At 40.2% G+C, this 24289-nt stretch overlaps 2 protein-coding genes across 2 annotated transcripts; both read left to right on the forward strand.

The window, feature by feature from the left end:
- The first annotated feature begins 815 nt into the window (after nt 1-815).
- LOC108854096 (receptor like protein 24-like) lies at nt 816-3791 on the forward strand. The gene has a single exon (XM_057008409.1). It carries the CDS (start codon nt 917-919, stop codon nt 3581-3583), a length of 2667 nt encoding a protein of 888 aa, XP_056864389.1. The 5' UTR covers nt 816-916; the 3' UTR covers nt 3584-3791.
- Nucleotides 1166-24101, forward strand: LOC108854099 (3-hydroxyisobutyryl-CoA hydrolase 1). Its single transcript, XM_018627606.2, has 15 exons — nt 1166-1302; nt 15655-15735; nt 15819-15899; nt 15971-16039; nt 16123-16266; nt 16599-16682; nt 16784-16868; nt 16958-17043; nt 17224-17348; nt 17527-17587; nt 17762-17860; nt 17945-18046; nt 18109-18150; nt 18226-18270; nt 23791-24101. The coding sequence occupies exons 2-15, from the start codon at nt 15712-15714 to the stop codon at nt 23884-23886; spliced, it is 1143 nt and encodes a 380-aa protein (XP_018483108.1). The 5' UTR covers nt 1166-1302; nt 15655-15711; the 3' UTR covers nt 23887-24101.
- Nucleotides 24102-24289: the final 188 nt, after the last annotated feature.

The raw sequence follows: 24289 nt of genomic DNA on the forward strand, positions 1-24289 counted from the left end.
TTAAAATATAACATATATAGAAATATCGATTTTTTATTTGGTTGATTTAATTGTCTAATTTATTTTAATAATATTATTATAAAACAAAATGATAGAGAATGTACAAATTATTAACAAATCTTTATTATTTAAACTCTTTAATTATCATATATATTTTGATCAGATTAGATAATCCCGTATATTCTATTTAAGGAAATAATGAAGAATAATTTTATATTATAGTTAATTATATGATTAGGTTAATGAAAAGTATACTATATGTTTAGATGAATCAAATTAAGTTTTCTAAAAAAATTAAATTGATTTTCATGATGATACATGTTAATGATTTAAAGGTTGTAGTGTTTCTCTTTTAATCTACCGGGAGTATATGCACTATCATTAAATTAGAAACATTATTGTAAATTGAGTGGCAATTAGCCACTTAGCCGCCATACTTTACCACAAAGCCAATATACAGAGACTTCACTCTCTATCTTCTTCTAAGTCAAGTTGCATGGGTGACGTAGCTCAAGTTGAAACCCGCATTATTCTGTTTTTGATAAGCAAGTTACACAAATACTAGAATATGTATGTATTTTAAAACAGAAAAAATAATGAAAAATTGAGGGATTCATTATGAACACCATTATTCAGAGCATGTAAACAACATGTACATAATAACTTTAAAACACAACATGTGCATAGTTATACGTTAAAGAAGTAATATATGTGCACAACAATCCATTCTTGTACAATTGGCAATTAGCAACTTAGCCGCCATACTTGACCACAAAGCAAATATACAAAGACTTCACTTAGCTCTATCATCTTGCAAGTCAAGTTGCCTGGGTGACGTAGCTCAAGTTGAAACCCACATGTCTTTTATTTATACCATCAACCGTCTCTCTCAACCAAAATAATTCTCCCTTCATAAATGTTCATAAAGACCATGTCTGAATCTGGTGTGCGTTTGCATTTTCTTTCGCTAATCTTGCTCTGTTGTGTCTCCCCTTCAATCTTTTTCACTTTAAACTTGGATAATAGTAGATATGTTGCCTGTGGTCCCCATCAGACTCAAGCTCTCACTGAGTTCATGAACGAATTTGATAGCAGCCAATGCAACCTCACTGATCCCTATAATGGAGTCTGGTGCGATAACTCCACCAGTGCCGTCACAAAGCTACGACTCAAGGCCTGTCTCAGCGGAACTCTAAAGCCCAACAGTAGCCTATTCAGGTTGCATCATCTTCGCTACCTTGTCCTCCGTGATAACAACTTCACCTCATCTTCACTTCCTTTGGAATTAGGCAATCTCAACAGGTTAGAGATCTTATTTCTTCCCAATAATAGATTTGTAGGCCAAGTTCCTTCCTCCCTTAATAGCCTAAACCTTCTTTCCTATTTAGAACTTTCCCAAAATGAGTTCACCGGTAGTTTCCCACTTGTACGGAATCTAACAAAGCTCTCGTTTTTAAACCTAAAGTATAATCATTTCTCCGGAACTCTGAATCCCAACAGTAATAGCCTGTTTGAGTTGCGCCACCTCCGTTACCTTGATCTAAGTTACAACAACTTTAGTTCATCACTCCCTTCTGAATTTGGAAACCTCAACAGGTTAGAGGTCTTGGATCTTTCCTCCAATGACTTTTTTGGGAAAGTTCCTCCCACTATTAGTAACCTAACCTTGTTAACCGAATTGTGGCTTGACCAAAACAGACTCACTGGTAGTTTCCCAGTTGTACAAAATCTAACCATGCTCTCATTTATATATATGAATGATAATCAATTCTCTGGAACCATTCCTTCTTCTCTCCTCACTATGCCTTCCTTATCAATTCTCCATCTGCGTCGAAACGATTTCACCGGATCTATTGAATCTCCTAACTCCTCTACCCCGTCTAGACTCGAGGAAATGTACCTTGGGCATAACCATTTTGAAGGAAAAATCATAGAGCCTATCTCAAACCTCATCAACCTCAAGATTCTTGACCTTTCTTCCCTTAACACAAGCTACCCGATTGATGCAAGCCTCTTCTCCTCGCTAAAAGATTTGCTGCTCCTTGATCTTTCCGGTAATAGTATATCTCCGGCCAGTTTAGGTTCAAAGTCAGGCATCCCAAAGAACCTGAAAACTTTGTGGTTAAACGATTGCGGCATCAACAAGTTCCCAGATATCTTAAGGATCCTCGAGAAGTTGGAGAATATAGACATTTCAGGAAATGTAATCAGAGGGAAAGTCCCCGAGTGGTTATGGAAGCTTCCTCGTCTAAACACAGTGTTTCTCACAAGTAATTCATTTACTGGTTTCGAAGGTCCGGTGGAAGTTTTGGTAAACTCATCGATAGTGAATTTATTTATGGAGCAAAACAGTTTTGAAGGGGAAATTCCTATTCTGCCATTCTCTATCAACGTCTTCTCTGCTTCAGACAACAGATTTACAGGGAGAATACCTCTTTCAATCTGCAACTACAGGGATCTGACACTTCTGAGGCTATCTTACAACAACCTCACAGGTCCAATTCCTCAATGCTTGAGTAACTTGACGTCTGTGAATCTTCGGAAGAACAATTTGGAAGGAAGTATTCCTGACACCTTTTATATCAGTTCTTCTCTACGTTCACTTGACTTCGGACACAATCGACTAACCGGGAAGCTTCCAAGATCTCTTCAAAACTGCTCATCTCTCGAGTTTTTAGTTGTTGATCACAACAAGTTCAAAGACAAGTTTCCCTTCTGGCTCAAGGCTTTACCGAATTTGAAAGTCCTTATCCTCAGTTCAAACGAGTTATATGGTTCTATATCTCCGCCTGATCAAGGTCCTCTCGGGTTTCCAGAGCTTCATATATTTGAGATATCTGATAATAAGTTTACCGGAAGCTTGCCACCAAGATACTTTGTCAACTGGAAAGCAGCGTCACTTACGATGAACGAATATGCTGGTCTGTATATGGTATACACAAAAACTACTTCCGAGGGACTGTCTTATGTCATTCTAGAAGGTATAGATTTGCAATACAAAGGTCTATCAATAAAGCAAGGGAGGGTCCTTAGTTCCTTTGCCACGATTGATTTTTCTGGGAATAGAATTGAAGGACATATTCCTGAATCAATTGGTCTCTTGAAAGCATTGATTGCACTCAACTTATCAAACAATGCCTTCACAGGCCGTATTCCTCTGTCTCTCTCCAATCTGAGCAAGCTCGAGTCACTAGACCTATCAAGCAACCAACTCTCGGGAACTATACCTAATGGAATCGGGAGCCTCTCGTTTTTGGCGTACATAAATGTGTCTCACAACCAACTCAAAGGTGAAATACCACAAGGAACACAGATTACGGGGCAAGCTAAATCTTCATTTGAAGGGAATGCAGGTCTTTGTGGTCTTCCTCTCCAAGAAACTTGCTTTGGGAGTAATGCGTCACCGACACAACAACGTGGAGAAGAAGACAAAAAAGAGGAACACGTGTTGAACTGGAAAGCTGTAGTTATTGGGTATGGACCCGGACTGTTGCTTGGAATTGCAATAGCACAATTCATTGCTTCATACAAACCGGAATGGCTCGCCAAGATAATTGGCCCGAACAAGCGCAGAAACTGTTAGGTTTGTTTTTCAGTTTGAGTATGATCCTTCAATGTATGTCCAGTGGTTGATGATTCCTCTTGTATGAGGCGGCATTTTCTTATGTTTGTTTTTATTATCTGATGCTTTGTTCTGTTTCATTTTTATGAAGTAAAAAAATTGTGTTTTGTAGTAATTTTCACACTGGATTTGCTCGTCAATCCTAGAAATTTTATGATTTTTTTGGTTTTGCGTTTGATCTTTTCAGTTTTCAGTAAACAGTAAACAGATGGGTATAAAGAAACCGGTTCAGAAAAAAACGGTTCAAATATTGTTTTGTATTTTGGTCAGCATCAGTTGACATAGTACAAAAATTGGGCCATATAGGATAAGTAAAGTGGTCCTTTTTTTTTTTGAAAACTTAATCATTTTTGACCTGTGGCTAGCTGTTCAACTTATAATATCTAATCTATATTGACTCTTTCTCTTTATATGCTAATCCTGTATGTGGTATTTCTGGTCACTGCTAGCCACAGGTCAAAAATGGATAAAAGCGGAATCGCGTTTGTCTTTCTACTCTATATCTAAATCATATATTTCTTACGCATGCAACGTTCTGATTTTATTATTATCTTTTTTTTTGTAACTTGCTTACTTAAATTTAAATAGCTCTAAGTTGTGACCAAGTTGTGAATAAGTAGCTCTAAGTTGGGATAAACTCTCTCTCTAGAAATCTCCCCCTCTTCTCTCTAGTTCCTCCTTCGCGATTTCACGACTCCGGCCGGCGGTTTTGGCTCTCCTAGCCACCGCCGGTCCGGCAAAGCTTTGCTCTATCTGGTTTTATTCTTTTTTTAGTTCGGCTTTTAATCGGTTCGTTTTTCTACGGATCGTTTTTTTCTTGCTTCCAGCCATGCACTGCTCTCTGTGGTGGTGGTCCGGTTTTGGTTTCCGGGAGAAGGTGGGTCATCCATCATTCATCGCCGGCGGTTTGATTCTGGGGCCGTGCCGTTTCTTCTCGGATGGTGGTCTCCGGCTTTCGTTCCTCGAGGATGTGTTCGAGCTGTGTTCAAGTTTGTTCTTTGTGGTGGTGCGTGGCCGAATTCGCATGAGGTCTCGGTGGAACCGATGGACGCTTAGCTGAAGTTCGGGCCGATGTTGAGTGACTCCGGTTCCTATATCTCCAATACAGTCGTTGGAGATGGAATCCGGTGGTCGTGGTGTTTCTCCCGGTGGATGTGTTCCGGTCAAGTACAGCGTCGACTCTTTTGGAGGAGGAAGTGGGTGAGTCGAAATTCCGGTGAGGTCGCGGTTTTCGATCTCGGCGACGACCGACAGCCTTTTCTGATGACGAAGCCTTCGATCTTGACACGCGTCCCATGAGTTGTAGCGGTGTGCGTACACGTGGGTAGAGTGGAGATTGGGTGGGCTTGTGTCTCAATTTTTTGTGGGCTTTCGGTTTGGGTTTGTTGTTTGTATTTTATCGTTTAGGCCGGGTTTGGGCCTTCCTTTGTATGTTTGTGTTTATATATATATTACTTCAGATGGAAAAAAAATTAATTTTTTATTATTATTATCTTTCAAATAGAAATTGTGGGTTTCTAAAATGAATTTTGGTTTGATTTAACTTATTTGAAATTATATGGTTAATGATAAACCAATTAAACCATGGTCTATGGATAATTAAGTTTTTAACTATCGGATCGGGGATAAATAAATTTGAAATTGTTAATTCGTGGAAAAATAAGTTTATAATTTTCAAATCATGGATATTTAGTACTAGGTCATAGTTCGGTGAGGATCTAATGTTATATGATAGTTCTCATGGGAAAATAACTAACTGTATGCAAGACTAAAAACAAAAAGTCTGTAGATCACAAAAAAATTGATACTGTTAAAAAACCCCAATAAGATTTTTCAAAAAGAAATTTTAAAATCATACAAACACAAATTGTTGGATCTTACAAGTTTATTGGACCTAGTAAAAATATATGTGTGTGAATAAGACTTTTTAAACCTAATGGACCAAGTAAAAATATAATTTAATCATCTTCTCTATTAAAAGAGAAATACAACTTTTATCTACCATTAAAGAGTCTTACTAGGTCCATTTCATTAACTACATAATATGACATAAAATTCAATATGAATATTAATAATAATCAATTTTATCTATAAATTTGAATTTTAACTTTAGTTATAACAAAATCTGTTGAGAAAATATCTAACAAAATCCCACTAAATTTTTAAATATTTTTTCTTAAATAATGCATTAATTAATTCATAATTAAGTAATATAATATTAGTATAAATTTATATTAATTAAATTTTATTATAAACCAAAAACTAAAAAAGATTTATATTTTTTTTTTGTAAATTTGTAATTATAGCCTATAATATATTAAAACAGAAATATTATATAAATTAAATATGATAAAATAATATTAAATTAGTACATTAACCTATTTATTTATTTAAAATGCTTTCATTTAAATAAATTATTAACAACCATTAAAACGGGTTCAAATTTGTTAACCATATCATATTTTATACAAATAAAATTATTAACATATATTAACATTTTGTTTCTACAGCTATATATTTTCAAAATTATCTATTGAGAATATTTTTTATTTGATTATTTCAAATTATGAAAACTCGAAAATGTAATAACAATTAATAAAAAAGGAAAAATGTATTAAAATTGCTATATTAAAGAGTTATAAAATACATAACACTAAGATATAAATCATATATATTTAAAATTTTATAATAATAGTAATGTTAAACATTTATAAAATAAAATTATACCCGCACGAATTTACGGATTAAACTCTAGTTTATATGTTAATTAGGAAGCATTACAACTTATGAACTATGTCAACTTAGTTTAATAAGAAATTTATCATATGTTTAGATGGTTCTACATATTGAGTCTTAGAACCATCTAAACATATGATGGTTAAAAAAATAGCTAGTAGTCTACAATATGATAAATTTCTTATTAAATTAACAATAAAATTAGTTAGTAATCTACAATAAAATCTTCAATCCTTTTGTTAAATAAATATTACAAAATTACCCAATATTATTAAAATATATATGCTAATTAATAATAAATATTTGATAACAATTTGTGTATCTTCTATCAATAATAATAATTTAAACGATCATACTAATTATATAATAAAATTTAGATTTTTCGTATATGTTATATTTTAAACTATAACTATTAAAAGTCTCAATTTGAAAATTTTGTGATCATTGATTTAAATTTTTGGTTATAGCAAAATAAAAAATAAAATCATACGAATAAGAAGTTTCATTTAATAATATATATTTGTAATAAAATATATATCTCCCAGACTCAAGGTTTTCATAATTTTCAAAAATATACATTTTATCTCTCCACTAGTGATACGACAATTCTTACCTCTCCATTATTGAACTATTTACTATAAATGTAAATATACGACAATATCAAATATTACAAAATATGTTGAAAATGATCTACTTTATTAAGTTAAATTTTCACATTTTAAAAATTTATATTTTCTTAATATTTCATATAAATACATAATAAATTCAAACCCTCTAATATCTCACTGTAATTTATTATGTTGAGATATTCACCCATGTGATAATGATAACAAATTTAACATTTAATTTATATTATTTTAAAATAAAAAGTTCATAATATGACTACTAATATCACATGTCAGATATTTTTAAAGTGCAATTTTTTCAAATAAATTTCAAAATCTTAAAACAATTTTAAATTTATTCAAAATGCTTTATATTAATTTAAACGGATCTAAATTAGCCAAAATAATTATTATTGATCTGATATACAACTTTATTAGGTATTCAAATAAAACATAAATAAACTTAACTTAAAAATTAAAAAGATTAGATCTTAAGTGATACAAATTTAAATAAGACGGATTTACGCATTTAAACATCCCTAATAAAATATTTGATATATTTTTATTAAATTTCACAATATAAATATTTAGCATTTTAAAAACATGAATCAAAATCTAGTTTCAATTAAAAACGATGATATCAATATCGATATGGCCATAGCATCAAAATACAACTAGATTATGACCCGTCTTTTTATATTTTTTCTGTTTTACATTTTCTTATACATTAGTTTTTGTATTTGTGTTTTAATTATATTTATGTTTTCTTTGTATAATATTTTTCTTAAATGATCAATAAAAAGTTTTGATAATTGTATTAAAATAGTTAGATTATACCTATATCAATAGATTATGATGTTGTTTTAATAGAATAGATCACGGGTAATTCGTATCAGTAATACGCCAGGGGATCTTATCTTTACTGAAAAGGATCGGTGTACGTCCCGGCCCCTTATGCCGCGAGTAAAACTAACTAGAAAACAAATCAAGGAAAACATAATTACGAGGCTGACAAAAGGATCGAACATCTCGTTATCTTTTACCTCTTGATTCCGAGATATTTTCTCTTCTCTAGCCATTTATATATATACTTTCCTTTTAAAAAAAAATGAACACAAATTATTTGAATTTGAATTTGAATTTGTATAGAACGAAGACAAATTATTTCAAAATGGTTATTGCTTATAAGGGAAAAGTGAAAACTAAGGGGATGTATTCAATTTAGCATTTGATGTAATTTGTTTTTTAATGGAGTTTTAGATGATTTTAATAAGTTGCAGAGATTTAAGTGATTTTTGTTAAACTACTATAGAATATCACCTAAAATAATGGGATTTGAGTTTTATTTTCTTAATTAAGAAACTCCATCCAAACACCCTAAAATCACCTCAAAATTTTAAAATCCCACAACTTAAAATATTTTCAATAACAGTGGATTTCAAAGTACTTTACGAAATGTTAAGTTCAATAATAGTGGATTTTAAATGAGTTTTTAAAATTCATGTTTGAATAAACACAAAAAAACATCCCTAACATTACAATCAGCTAATATTTGTTGGGTTTTTTTTTTTTTGCTAAAAAAAAAGTTAATAACCAACGAATTGTTGGGTTATTTGGGTATGTAAGTAATGACAATAGGGATCACGTGTCCACAGGTAATTATTTATAAGGTAAATGATTTGTTGGGTTTTAACTTAGTCGTTTAGCTTTATTTATTTTCAATCATCAAACCTAACCAATTATATAGCAGTTTTATTTTTAATGTTAAACTGTAATTTTTTTAACAATTTGTATCAATCATGCAGTTTTTGTCTTAATTATACAGCGAATTTGTTTTCCTATGTGTCTTAGGCAAAATCCTACATCAGTATTATTTAGGATGTAGAAATGTACTATAGAAAAAATGATTCATAATATTAAATAAATTATCGTACGTAAAAAAATTAGAAAATGTACTATACTTTTCTTTGATTTTGAATAATTTAAAATCATATGTAAAATAATTTAGAAAGTAATATTTACTGTAATTTAATAATATAATTGATAGTTTTATTTTGAGTAAATAAATAAATTATTAAGATTTTAATAATATAAGTTTTAGTTACATATTGCAATTAATAATAGTAGGTATCGTAATCTAAGTGTTTTGTTATTAATATAAAGTATTTTAATCAATAGAAAAGTAATTAAACTACATATTTTATCTGTTTTATTTAAAATATCTACAATAAAATATTTACTGTAAAATTATCATAAACAATTTGTACTTATATAAGATTGTCAAGAAATTTACTAAATGGAATATATCCCAAAACTAGAAGATATTGCGATAGATGAATGAGTTTTGAACTGAACTGTTGAAACTCCCAATGTTTGTATCTTCTAAATAATTTGCAAAAGCTGACCATTCTTCTTGTTTCGAAATTATATTCGCCAACCGAGAACAATCTGTCGTAAAACTAACATTAAAATGTTTTAGATTATTACTCATACGTTAAACTGGTTCCTCATATAAAACCATTAAGCAAATAGCATTGACAGAGCATTTTGATTGGATGATAAAAAGCACAGCGCTTGTATAAAAGCTCTACCAATTAAAGTATTAAACAAACCACTGCAGAAACAACATGAAGAAGTAGAACCAAACTCCTTTTCAAATCTTTTCAAAAAGCTTACCCCTTCTGTAAGTTACCAGCGGGTAATACCGGTCTTCTCCGGCGGAGAAGCTCGCCGTAGGTCAGCGACGCCGTCACTGAGTCGACAGCATTCCTCTGTGACGGGTCTCTCAGCTCCCTTGACGACCCTCTTCAGATCCAACCGACGCAACAATGACCACCTACTCTTCCAAAGAATCACGTTTCTCTGCAAAGGAACCACAACGACGCCGCATCAAAGCTCCTGACCTTGATACATCAGCCCTCATCAAAGATAACGCACTGACCCTCATCGGGCGTGTAGTGAATCCAGCTGAACAGCGAATCGAGCTCCTTCTCTCAGCCCTACCGCGTGACTGGACTTTAAAAGGCAAAGTCTTCGGCTCGGATCTAGGAATGGACTGCTTCCAGTTCAGGTTTGAGCTTGAGGAAGATCTCAAAGGGGTACTTGCAAACCGACCATACCAATTCTGCAAATGGATGGTGGTACTTCAACGCTGGGAGCCTATAATCTCACCCACGTTCCCATCTCAGATCCCATTTTGGATTAGACTCCACGGACTCCCACTCCACTACTGGCATGAAAAAGCCCTCTACAATATAGGCTTTGACCTAGGCTCGATGGACGACTACTCCATAACCAAGTCTGCGGTGAAAATCCGGGTGGTTCTTGACGTCTTCAAGCCTATCGAGAAAGAAGTTCTGTTTGACTTCTCATCCGGTGAAGAGCTGGTACTACAACTGGAATATGAAAGACTGGGAAGACACTGCTCGGTGTGTAGTAGCCTACTCCACGAGTCAAAACATTGCCCCACTGTTAACAAGGATAGGGTAACTCCTACCTCAACTCATCTCTTGCCTAAGCCAAGGCCAGAAGAGGAGCAGATACTCCTCGTACCAAAAAACAATACTGCTCCACAATTTAGTCAGCGACTAGACCGCCATGGAAGGCCCTTTGGAGACAGACTACCACTGACGAACAGAGGCGCACCTCTGCGTAACAAACTCACCCCGTCTGATGGGAGAGCCCCTCGCGACAAATCCCCTGATAGGCACGAAAGCAGACAATACAGTTTCCGTTCTCCAATACGGTCGCGAGCCTATCATCAGGAAGAACGACAACAGACTTTACGCTCCCCACCACATAGACCTCGCCCAGCTCAGTTGCAGTGGAGAGAAAAAGACAGAAACATCGCTAGCCTCCCGACTATGCAGCAAGCCCAACCATCACCGCCAAGACTGCGCGATGAATCACCTGCAGGCAGACTTCCATTAGAGAGGAACCTAGCTATCTCTGACTTCCCACAGCTGCCAGCTCTACCTCCGATACCGTCACGAGAGGAGGTGTTAAATGAACTACACGAAGTTACTCTACAATACACGAACTGCGCAGATCCCACTGAAAGTGCAGCCCGCAGACAACAGGTTATTCAAAGTGACCTGGAAGGTTTGGAAGAAAGGACAGCAGATTCCATTATTGCAGCTGCAACGGCGGCACACAATGCAGTGCTTCTCGGTAGCTCTTCAAGAGGAGATGACCTTCAATTGGAAAACATGATCCTGCCTACTACTGCTGCGAAAAATCTCCCACCCACTGGCACAAAAACCACAAAGAAAAGAGGAAGACCAGCTAAGAAGATTGCAGCGAGCCCTAAAGTCTTTGCAGGAGCTGGCTCAAGCAGGATCTTGCTACTACAATCCCAAGCCTCTCCGGCGGGGGCTCGAAACCAGGAGCCATCTCCCAGAATCCGGCGAGCTACTCTTCCCCGAGGAGGACCTGTTGTGTCAATCAGAACTCGAAGTACAGCTCCCCCTGGTGCAGTACCGGCGTCTGGCTTAAGAGATCAAGCGCCAGGTCCCCCCCGTGGTTCGCCTCCCAATGACCAGCCTTCGGGTTTTCGGGTGGAGGAAGACCACCTTCCTTAGGCATCTTGAGCTGGAACTGTTGTGGTGTCGGGAATCCCAGAACAGTCCAAAGGCTCTTAGACCTCAATAAGAAATTTTCCCCTGACTTCATCTTCCTCCAAGAAACAAAAAATGCAGACTCAGTGGTGTTGAAGAAGTTGGAGGAACTGCAACTCTCATCGCACTTCCTAGTTCCTCCGGGTTCTCCAGGCTCGGGAGGACTGGCTCTCTTCTGGAAGCCTGACATACAAGTCGATATCCTCTCCTCCAACCCCAACTTCATTGATACTAGAATCTCCTACAAGAAAGAAAACTTCTTCAGTACTTTCGTCTATGGTGCGCCTGAAGTTTCCAATAGACAAGAAGTTTGGGATCAACTTACAGACCTAGCCCTTCTAAGAGACACCCCGTGGTTCCTTACGGGTGACTTCAATGAAATCATAGATAATTCGGAAAAATCTGGAGGGAAGGAAAGATCCGAGAGCTCTTTTAGCAGCTTCAGGACGTTTCTCGCAGCAAGCGATCTGTTCGACCTGAGGCACTCTGGAAACTTTCTTTCCTGGAGAGGCACGAGACATAAACATGTTGTGCACTGCAGACTTGACCGTGCTCTCGCTAACAGTAGCTGGTCAGATAGATTCCCTTTGGGCTGTTGCCAGTATCTCCCCTTTGAAGAATCTGATCATAGACCTATCTTCACTTCTTTCACTCCCATTAGTAAGAAACGTCGCCGCAGCTTCAGATACGATAGGAGACTACGTCACAACGAGGAGGTTCGACTGATAGTGGAACAGGCTTGGGAGACTTCGCAAGAGTGCTCAGTGTCAACACGAATATCAAACTGCAGACGAGCAATTTCTAAATGGAGTAAGACACACTATCAAAATAGCAAAAAAGAGATTGTCAAACTACAACAGACCTTAGATGCAGCCATGTCTGATCCCTCTGTGGATGATAAGAAAATCTCTTCCATCAACCAAAATCTTCTGCTGGCCTACAAGGCGGAGGAAGAGTTTTGGAAGCAACGCAGCAGACAGCTCTGGCTGGCTCTCGGAGATCTCAATACTGGGTACTTCCACGCCTCGACGAAGAGTAGACGAGCTCGCAACCGCCTCTCTGTCATTGAAGACGACAATGGGATTCAGCATGTTGAAGAAGGAAAAATAGCAGCTACCATTTCGCAGTACTTCCAAACCATCTTTACCTCTTCTAACCCGCAAGTATCGGAAGTGGTTAATAGAGCCCTCAAGCCCTGTATCTCCCAGACGGTAAATGAAAAGCTAACTGCTTTACCATCAGACGAGGAGATCAGGGAAGCGATGTTTGCAATACATCCGGACAAAGCCCCCGGACCTGATGGCTTTTCTGCTAGCTTCTTCCAGTCGAATTGGGAGGCAGTGGGGCCGGCTATATGTTGCGAAATCAAGTCATTCTTTGTGTCGGGCTCCCTACCAAACAAGATCAACAACACCAATATCAGATTAATCCCCAAGATAACAACACCGATTAAAGTCTCTGATTACAGGCCTATAGCACTGTGCAACGTCTACTACAAAGCTATTTCCAAGCTATTGGCTATACGACTAAAACCGGTTCTACACGATATAATCTCAGAGTTTCAATCAGCATTTGTACCAGATAGAGCTATCTCAGACAATGTTCTAATCACTCACGAGGTGTTACATTACCTGAAGTCATCTGATGCTGAGAAGCATTGCTCCATGGCCGTGAAAACTGATATCAGCAAGGCGTATGATCGCTTGGAGTGGTCCTTTATCAGGCAGGTCTTCGAAACACTAGGCTTTGACAACATCTGGACAGACTGGGTACTCGAGTGCATATCAACAGTCTCGTACTCCTTCCTCATTGATAATGAGGTGATGGGGGAGGTCATCCCGCAGAGAGGGATCCGACAAGGTGACCCCCTGTCACCATACATCTTCATCCTCTGTGCTGAAGTACTCTCAGGCCTCTGCGTAAAAGCACAAGATGATGGCTTAATGATAGGTGTTAAAGTCGCTACTCATAGCCCTAGACTAAACCACCTATTATTCGCGGACGACACAATGATATTCACTAGGACAAACCATCAAAGCTGTTCTACACTCCTACAGATCCTACGTGACTACGAGATGGCGTCTGGCCAAAAGATAAATCCAGATAAATCCTCTATCTCTTTCTCTAACAAGACACCTCAAGTGGAGCGAGCACGGGTTAAAGCTCACTTAGGTATCAACAGAGAGGGAGGTGTAGGTAAATATCTGGGCTTACCTGAGGGCTTTGGTCGAAAGAAGAAAGATCTCTTCGCTTCTATCATCACACGTATGAAGCAGACCGCTCAAGGCTGGTCTTCGCGCTTCCTCTCCACCGCAGGAAAGATGGTTATGCTGCAATCAGTCCTATCGGCCATCCCATCCTACGCGATGTCTTGTTTCAGACTTCCTGCAGGCTTATGCAATCAAATTCAATCAGTTCTTACACGGTTTTGGTGGGATGATAGCAAAGGCAATAGGAAAATATGTTGGCTCTCTTGGGACAAGCTAACTAAGCCTAAAAGCCTAGGAGGACTCGGGTTTAGAGACATTCAACTTTTTAACCAAGCGCTACTGGGGAAGATTGCTTGGAGGATTCTTACTAAACCAGAAAGCCTCTTAGCCCGCATCCTAGCTGGCAAGTATTGCACTAATGAATCCTTCTTATCTCTAAAAGCTAGCAAAAGCTCATCTCATGGTTGGAAAGGTATCATTTGGGGGCGAGATCTATTGATCAGTCACTTAGGAAAGGCTATAGGAGATGGCAACTCAACGAGAATTTTCAAGGACTCATGGATCAACCCCAAAGAAAACCTACGCCCCTTTGGACCTACTTCTATCGATGATCAAGACCTACTGGTAGCAGACCTCCTATCGAGAGAAACAAAAGAGTGGAATGTACAAAAAATCAACAAACTTCTACCAGAGTTGACTCACCTCATTCTACAGATCAAGCCTAGTGTGTTGGAAGCCGCCGATACATACATTTGGCCTTTGCAAAACTCGGGGCAATACACCACAAAGTCTGGTTACTACTCGGGAATGCTATCAACATCAGCTGGGATTCTCCCTCTCCCAGCTGAACCTCCTTTGGACTGGAAAAAGCTAATCTGGACGCCACGACTATCCCCCAAGCTTAAACTCTTCCTCTGGAAGATCCTCAATGGAGCGCTTCCTACTGGAGATAACCTGCAAAAAAGGGGAATGCTAAGGAACACAACTTGCACGCGATGTGGAGAGACAGAAACGACGATGCACCTTTTCTTCCACTGTCGTTATGCACAGGAGGTATGGCTACAAGTCCCCTGGGAATCGACTCTTGACTCTTCCCTGAGCACATCCTTTGTCGAAGAACTTTCTCTGGCTAACCGGCGAAGACTCCTTCCACCTACAGGGATTACCATTAATATTTTTCCCTGGATTGTCTGGTCCTTATGGATGAGTCGAAATCAACTGACCTTTGAACGCAGGCATTCCACCCCAAACGAAACGGTAACCAAAGCTCTCCGAGCGGCTCTGGAGTGGGAACAAGCTCAGCCAACGATCTTTCCTACGATCCAACGAGGTAAACATCTATCACCACCGACTGCTCCCCCGCCAAATACGATTCTCTGTAACACCGACGGAGCATGGAAGGCGGAAAGTCGACAAGCAGGTACAGGCTGGATCTTCACTACTCCTACAGGAGCAATCACGCGGGATGGAAAGGCCCATCACAACGTCTCCTCTGCTCTAATGGCGGAAGCCCTAGCGGTTAGAGACGCCCTCATGCATGCCTCTGCTCTTGGATTCACTTCAATCTGGCTTCGCTCAGATGCTCAAGCGCTCACCAAAGCGATCCTCTCGAACCAAGGACCGACAGAACTCCACGGCGTTTTGTCGGATATTGCTTCGATCTCTTCTTCTTTTGATTTCTGCGTTTTTTCGTCTGTCTCTCGTGTTTTGAATGGGCCTGCGGACCAAATTGCAAAAGCCCACCTTGTATTAGCGAATGTTTCGGCAGCCCACTAGGGCCTTTCTAATATAATTCCTGTTGATCAAAAAGAAGTAGAACCAAACTAAGAAGAATAAAAGCTTTTCAATCTGAACCTCACTCTCAGGTCTCCTTTATGTCGTGGAGGAAAACACGAGTTTGACCCGCAAGAAAGAAGAAGATAATGGCCTCTGAACCTCACTCTCAGGTCTCTCTTCTCTTTTTTTTTTCTTTTACTGAAGCTGACAACGATCAGTTCTTCTTTTTTTCTCTGAATCAATTTGATTACAGGTTTTGGTGGACGAGACGTCGAATGTAAGAATTTTGACACTAAACAGACCAAAGAAGCTGAATGCTTTGTCATTGAACATGGTACTGAATCTTTCCCCTTGTTGTTTCTTCCTCCATATCGTACATATTTGGCTTGAAGTAGTCTTTTCTAGATCAATCGGTTGCTGCAACTGTTCCTTGCATATGAGGAGGACCCTAGTGTCAAACTTATTATCCTAAAGGTAATTTAGCTATCCTTATCTCTTTCCGCTTATGCATATGAGGAGGACCCTTTGTGTCAAACAACTGTATAACTTTGGCACAGGGTCAGGGAAGAGCGTTTTGTGCCGGTGATGATGTTTCAGCTGTTGTTCGTGACATCAGACTAGGCAAATGGAGACGCAGTGCTGATTTCATGTCACTTGGATATACTCTCAACTATGTAATGGCCACGTATAGTAAAGACCAGGTCTCACTTCTTCTCAGCATACCTCCCCTTTTAGTAGATGTGCTACTTCTTGAAAATGTCATATCCAAATCGTTTTAGAAAGCATAGAAAAGAGAATAATTGAAATCATAATGCATGCATTCAGATTTTTAGGTGGGATTCGGATCGGTTCTTATCAGACTTTATTTGGATCTGTAGTCTTTTGAATAGAAGAAAATTTGGACCCATGAATATCCCTATAAAGTTTCGGATCGGTTTTGGTTCAGTTTTCATTTTCGATTTTTGGTTCGGGTAGAATGCCCAGGACATAAGAAGTGTGCTGGCTTTCACAAGTTCGTTTTGAAAAATTGTAGGTTTCAATTTTGAATGGTATTGTCATGGGAGGCGGAACTGGGGTCTGCGTCCATGGTCGATTCCGTATTGCAACTGAGAACACGGTCCTCTTCTCCTTAAAAAACATGTTCATGTGGATGACAAATAGATTGGTCTAAAACAGAACATAGTACGGTATTCCGATATATTTTGAGTGTTCTGCAAGGTTTTTGCCATGCCTCAGACATCCCTAGGGATATTTCCAGATGTAGGCGCCTCCTACTTCCTTTCAAGGCTCCCTGGATTTTTTGGTAAAAAAGAAAATATGCATTCGTTTTTCCATCTCCTTCAAAATTTAAGGCTGTTCTATTATCTCATTCTTCATGTCTTTCTTGCTCAGGAGAGTATATTGGCCTAACAGGAGCTAGGTTAGATGGCGCTGAAATGCTTGCTTGTGGTCTTGCAACTCATTTTGTGCCTTCAACGGTATCAAACTTTCTTTATACTATAGTTTTTATGTCTTTATAACATTCTCTGGCCTAATGGCTTGTTATGACACCTATAACTTACGGTCAATAGTGTCTTTGTTTCCTCCGAGTAAATTTTCCACTTGTGATTTTGTTTGGCTAAAGATTGTTACTCAGTAAAGGTTACTTATTGTCACAGAGGTTGACTGCCTTAGAAGCAGATCTTTGCAGAATTGGTTCAAGTGATCCAGTTACCTTTGCCTCAACAATTCTCGATGCACATACTCAGTATCCACATCCGAAACATACGAGTGCCTGCCACAGGCAAGTGGTATCTAATTTGATCTTGTTTACTCTATCTACTTCTACTAAAACAATTTATATGTCATTCATCATAACTACATGACATGTTTTATAAAATCCAACCTTGTATCTCAGTAGATCTTCAATGGAAAAATTTGTCAGCTGTTTCTTAGCTTTCCATTTACTTCTTTTTATGCAGGCTAGATGTTATTGATAAGTGCTTCTCGCGAAGAACAGTCGAAGAAATTATATATGCACTTGTAATTTTTTGCCCATCTTTGTTTCAGTAGATTTTTTGAAGTGGCATGTTACAGTCTTTTCCCCCATTAATTAGAAAAAGTGAACTACCGTTCAATTAATATATAGGTTATGTTGATCTTGTGATTATGAGTTACAGTTTGACAATGCATCCTGCCATAATATGTGTTGATTAGGAGAGAGAGGCCACTCATAAACCAGATGATTGGATCTCAGCTACCATTGGAGCATTGGAGAAAGCTTCTCCAGCAAGCCTTAAAATCTCTCTTAGATCGGTTCGTTTTGAAGATGCATCACAATCACAAGTATGCAATGATGGGAAAGATAAGTTGACTGTGATTGTGTTGTATAAATTTCAGATAAGAGAAGGACGTTTGCAAGGGTTGGGGCAGTGTCTTATCCGTGAGAATAGAATGGCATCACATGTGTTGAAGGGAGAAATAAGCAAAGATTTTGTGGAGGTTTGTTTTTCAGTTTCACCGGTTTAAATGGTTGTAGGTCATAATTAAAATTCCTTGTGCAGGGGTGTAGAGCAATGTTGATAGACAAAGATAGGAACCCAAAGGTTTTAACAAATCTCTCTTTTCATGATTTGTGGTTATGTACACTCTGTTTATGTAATGCCGTATTTATATTTCAGTGGGAGCCAAGGCGACTGGAGAATATGAAGGATAGCATGGTAGAGCAATATGATAAGTTTGAAAGTGTAATCTCCCTTATCTCGTTTCTCTCTCGATTTGTATGTAACGACAATGAAAGTTCTTCCTTAATAAACGCCTTTTACAAGAGAACAAGTACGAAATCTCCCAAAGGACGAATTACAAGAGCGATGATGCTAAAAGTACTACGATCTCATGGCGATCGTTCTCAGAGGACTCATGACGTCACTCTTTTGATTCATACAAAAAGCATGACGAAAAAGTAAAACAAACTCTCTACTTTATTCATTATTCCTTGTGGCAAAGCCTCTGTCTCTCTCCGAGTCTTTGCCCAACTCCAAACTCTCTTTCTCCCCCAGAGTATTTCCTTCCTTCTCTGCTTCTTCTTCCTTATCTCCCTCCAACGGCTCTGTTCCCACTCGACTCTGCTCCCCCTGATCCATTCCTCTGCTACGCTTACGGAAGTAGACCCTGTGGAACGTATCAATACCCCGCCCAAGAAGACGCAGCTTGTCCTCAAGCTGAAACTCTGGAAACTGACGTGAGAACTCCCAACCTGAGACCCAAGTATTCTCATGAGCAGGCAACCCTTTCCACTGAATCAACACCTCAAGGCGACCATCCACTGTATAGCGAGTATCCAGAACTGCTTCAGGTAACACCACGAACTCCCCTGAAGACGAAAACGTGTTAGGTAACGGTGTGACCGGTAAATCACGGCCCACAGCTGCTTTCAACTGAGAAATGTGAAAGACAGGGTGGATGCGTGATGAAGCCGGTAAGTTCAAGCGATACGCCACCTTCCCCACACGTTCCACAACCTCAAATGGCCCAAAGAACTTCGCTGCAAGTTTCTGACAGGCGCGACGCGTGACTGAAGACTGACGGTAAGGCCTGAGCTTCAAGAACACCTGCGACCCAACCTCAAATTCAACGTCACGACGATGCTTATCAGCGCTTCTCTTCATGCTCTGTTGCGCTTTCTGTAACAGCTCCTTCAAGTGACCCAACATCTCATCTCTTTCACGCAACATACACTCCAAATCAAAGTTCCCTGTTGACCCTTCCTCAAATGGAATCAAGGAAGGAGGATCGCGACCATACACCACACGAAAAGGAGTGGTCTGTAACGCCGAGTGAAAACAAGTGTTGTACCAATATTCTGCCCATGACAAGTACTTGAACCATGTCTTTGGATGACCAGAAGCGAAGCATCTCAAGTAAGTTTCCACGCAACGATTGAGAACCTCGGTCTGTCCATCCGTTTGCGGGTGAAACGCAGTACTGAACTTCAGCTTAGTGCCCGACAGACGAAAGCATTCCTTCCAGAAAGCACTGAGGAAGATACGGTCCCTATCGGAGACAATTGACTTAGGAAACCCATGCAGGCGCACAATCTCAGTAACAAACTTGGAAGCCACGTCAACTGCTGTGAAAGGGTGATGTAAGCCGATGAAATGGCCATACTTACTCAAGCGATCAACCACCACCAAGATTACATTCACACCTGAAGAAGACGGAAGCCCCTCCACGAAATCAAGACTGATATCACTCCATATGGCGTCTGGTATGGGCAACGGCTGCAGCAAACCCGACGGGGAAAGCGTCGAGTATTTATGCGTCTGACACACTGTGCACTGAGCTACATACTGTTGCACGGTGCTGCGCATATCAAACCAGAAGAACGCTTGCTGAATGCGCTTAAGCGTTTTGAGCACTCCTGAGTGACCCCCAATGCGACTGTCATGATATTCAGAAAGCAGCAAGGGAATGAACTTGGAGTTGCGTGGAATCAGCAAGCGCGTCTTGTAACGTACATAACCCCCAATCAACGTGAACCCTTTTCCGACAGGTGCTCCAGTCAACAGTTGTTGCTTGATGGCCCCAATGTCTTCATCTTGCTCAATTTCTGCATAAATATCTTGCAAGTGAAGAGACTGAGGAATCACCAGAGACAACAAGGTTGCACACACACCGCCCTCCGAGTTAGCCATCTGTCTCGACAATCCATCCGCTGCCTTGTTTTCAATCCCAGGTTTGTAAATGATATCAAACTGAAAACCAAGGAGGCGAATCAACCATTTCTGATATTCCATCGAGACCTCACGCTGTTCCAAAAGGAACTTGAGACTCTTTTGGTCTGTATGAACAACAAAGTGATGACCAGTGAGGTAGTGCTTCCATTTCAAAATGGCAAACACAATGGCCATGAGCTCCCGTTCGTAGATGGGTTTGAGCTGTTCGCGTGGTGTTAGAGTGTGACTGTAGTAGGCAATCGGGCGTTTCTTCTGCATCAACACGGCTCCCAACCCGACGCCTGAAGCATCAGCTTCCACCACAAACTGCTCCCTGAAGTCAGGAAGAGCTAGAACTGGTGTAGTCATCATCGCTCTCTTCAACACATCAAATGCCTGTTGAGCGAAAGAAGACCAACAGAACTGCTCTTTCCTTAGCAACTCCGTGAGAGGCTTTGCTAGAGTTCCATAGTCTTGCACAAAGCGACGGTAATAGCCAGTAAGACCCAAGAACCCGCGCAGAAGCTTCACCGTCTTCGGAACAGGCCAGTGCTGCATAGCTGCTGTCTTAGCCGGGTCCGTAGCAACTCCCTCTTTAGAAATAATGTGACCAAGATATTCCACCTTCAGCTGACCAAACGAACACTTCTTCAAGTTTGCATACAGCTGATGAGTAGAAAGTATCTCAAGCACTACGCGTAAGTGGTGTGCGTGATCTTCAATCGACGAGCTGTAAATGAGAATGTCATCAAAGAAGACCAACACAAACTTCCGCAGGAATGGACGAAACAACTCATTCATCAGAGCCTGAAAGGTAGATGGAGCGTTCGTCAACCCAAAAGGCATCACCAGAAACTCAAAATGACCCTCATGAGTGCGAAAAGCTGTCTTAGCAATGTCCTCTTCACTCATCCTTATCTGATGATAACCGGAGCGCAGGTCCAGTTTTGAAAAGTACACTGCCCCGTGGAGTTCGTCCAACAATTGATCGATCATAGGAATGGGAAACTTGTCAGGCACGGTAGCTCGATTCAAAGCCCTATAATCGACACAAAAGCGGTGAGAGCCGTCTTTCTTCTTCACCAATAGGACGGGACTAGAGAAAGGGCTTGTACTCGTGCGTATGATACCCGCTTCTAGCATCTCCATCACCATTTTCTCCATCACCTCCATAGTCGCTCGTGGGTATCGATAAGGACGAACAGAGACTGCAGACACGCCCGGTAGCAACTGAATACGATGATCATGACTACGCTGAGGAGGCAGAGTAGTCGGCACCGCAAACACGTGAACAAATGTCTCCAGCACTGTCTGCAAAGCTGAATCAACCACTGGAGGAGTCACAGATTGAGTTCTCAAGTCACCTGTAACCACCGTTAATGATTGCAACGAGAAACGCCGCCCTTGTAAGTCAGGTTCTCCCACCAAAGTAACCATACGACCCTCGTGTTTAAAGCCTAACTCATGAATACTCCAATCCACCAGACACTTCCCAAGAGTACGTAACCACTGAACTCCCAGCACCACATCAACACCACCCAAATCCAAAGCGATAAAGTCGTTGACAAACGCTTCGCCCTGAACCGCAAAAGACACTGCTCTACACACTCCAACTCCATCAACAGTGACGCCAGTTCCCAGCCTGATCTGCAACTTGGTACCACTGATCAAAGGTAACTTAGCATGCTCCACAACGCTTGGTGTCACAAAGTTATGCGTCGCCCCACTGTCGATGAGAATCACCACCTCACATTTTCCAAACTGCCCACGGACCTTCATAGTTGTAGGTGTGTCATTTCCCAAAAACGCATTCATTGACAACTCCATGATCTGATGATCGATAGGCAACTCATCATCCTTCAGCTCAATCATGTTAGTGTCCAACACCTCCACCTCAAGCCCATTTATCACCGTAAGAATCCGCAATTCTCGCATAGGACACTCGTTAATGTGACCTTTAAAGTACCGCCCTTTGCACTTGAAACACACCCCATTGCGACGCATGTCATCAAGCTCTGCATCTGTATGTTTCTGACGAGGCTTCAAGTTCGCAGCTGTGCCTGCAGTTGACGTGGAAGACTCGCCTTTCTTAGGTGTAACAGAGGATGCTGCAGACTTGTAGTGAGGAATCGGATCATGGCGACGTCCCCCACCCGATGAAGTACCTGCAGCCACCACTGATTTGCAAAAACCACTGTCCTCCATACCCATCACAGCAGTAATATGTTGAGTCAAACCCCTTGGCTCCTTCATCTTAATGACCTCTTGAAACTCATGCTTCAACCCGTTATAAAAAATGTGTTCCAAGTTCTGCTCATCCACCCCCACAACAATACTCTTCAACTCCTCAAACTCATTGATGTAATCTGTCAACGAACCCGTCTGACGTATCCTAAACAGACGCTTAGCTGGCTCGTCCTCCAAACGTTGACGGAACCTAGAGAGCAAGCGTCGCTTAAACTGACCCCAGTCTGCAAACGGCGCGTTGTCCATCTCGGAGTTGAACCAGTTCAACACCGGACCCTCCAGGCTAACTGCAATCAGATCCAAACGGTCTCTCCCATGATAGTTACCCAAACGAAAGTACCTTTCAACCCTGGCGATCCACCCATACGGACCCGAACCAGAGAAGATGGGCATCTCGATCTTCTTCACCAGACTCTCCCGTGTCTCACACGCCGGGTGATGATAAGTAGGAACACCTTGCATCCCCGGTGAGCTGTACGGAGACGCCGACTGCAACCCTTGCGGAGGTGACACTGAAGATCCCGCAACCTCTTTGCCGGGAGCCCGCAACGGCACCTGATTCTCATCCAACCTGTTTAAGACCGTCATCATTTGATCGAAACGACGATCCAACGAGTCGAGACGTTTTTCCGTCGTCAGCAAGCTACGATCGATGGCTGTCAACTGCACCTCAGCCCCCGTCGCAAACGACGAAACGCGAGCCCACTCCGTCTTCATGAACTCCACCTGATGAGAAATCTCCGCGATCGTATCGTTCACCTCCAAAATATCCTCCGATGTACTCGCCATCTTCAACAACGGCTCCGATCACTGTCACAACGCACCAATTTGATAAGTTTGAAAGTGTAATCTCCCTTATCTCGTTTCTCTCTCGATTTGTATGTAACGACAATGAAAGTTCTTCCTTAATAAACGCCTTTTACAAGAGAACAAGTACGAAATCTCCCAAAGGACGAATTACAAGAGCGATGATGCTAAAAGTACTACGATCTCATGGCGATCGTTCTCAGAGGACTCATGACGTCACTCTTTTGATTCATACAAAAAGCATGACGAAAAAGTAAAACAAACTCTCTACTTTATTCATTATTCCTTGTGGCAAAGCCTCTGTCTCTCTCCGAGTCTTTGCCCAACTCCAAACTCTCTTTCTCCCCCAGAGTATTTCCTTCCTTCTCTGCTTCTTCTTCCTTATCTCCCTCCAACGGCTCTGTTCCCACTCGACTCTGCTCCCCCTGATCCATTCCTCTGCTACGCTTACGGAAGTAGACCCTGTGGAACGTATCACAATACTTCAAGAGAATGGAAGAAGAGGATGGATGGGAGGATCTTAAGCTTCCTCCAAGGAAACACTTGCCTTCTTCAGCGATCGCAAAGCTGTGAAGTTTACAAGGTGATGGAGCTCATCTTGCACCGTCTCGACCCTATTGTCTCTAACTTCGTCTTCTTCTTTTTTTTTTAATTGGGCTAATTGTGTTTCGGCTTCTAATGAACTTAATTTGGGTTTCTAATTTCACTGGACTGGGCTCAAACAACAGTTAAGCTGTGGTTTGTAATATCTTTTGTATCTTAATAACACACCAAGGGATCTTATCTTATTGAAAAGGATCGGTGTACGTCTCGGCCCCTTATGTCGTGAGAGTAACTAATTAGAAAACAAATGGCATAAAAAAACGAGGGTTGAATATTCAACATCTCCTTGTCTTTTCCCTCTTGATTTCGAGATATTTTCTCTGCTCTAGCAATTTATATTTATATGTTCCTTTAAAAATGATTTAATGTGATC

This window comes from Raphanus sativus, chromosome 4 (genome assembly GCF_000801105.2).
Source record: "Raphanus sativus cultivar WK10039 chromosome 4, ASM80110v3, whole genome shotgun sequence".
NCBI classification, from domain to species: domain Eukaryota; kingdom Viridiplantae; phylum Streptophyta; class Magnoliopsida; order Brassicales; family Brassicaceae; genus Raphanus; species Raphanus sativus.

Excerpts from the sequence above, each read along its gene's own strand:
- LOC108854096 (XM_057008409.1), top strand. The coding sequence starts at position 917 with ATGTTCATAAAGACCATGTCTGAATCTGGTGTGCGTTTGCATTTTCTT.
- LOC108854099 (XM_018627606.2), top strand. The coding sequence starts at position 15,712 with ATGGCCTCTGAACCTCACTCTCAG. Across the intron at positions 16,869-16,957 it reads AAGGCTCCCTGGATTTTTTG|GAGAGTATATTGGCCTAACA; the intron begins GTAAAAAAGAAA and ends TTTCTTGCTCAG. Across the intron at positions 17,349-17,526 it reads CATACGAGTGCCTGCCACAG|GCTAGATGTTATTGATAAGT; the intron begins GCAAGTGGTATC and ends CTTTTTATGCAG.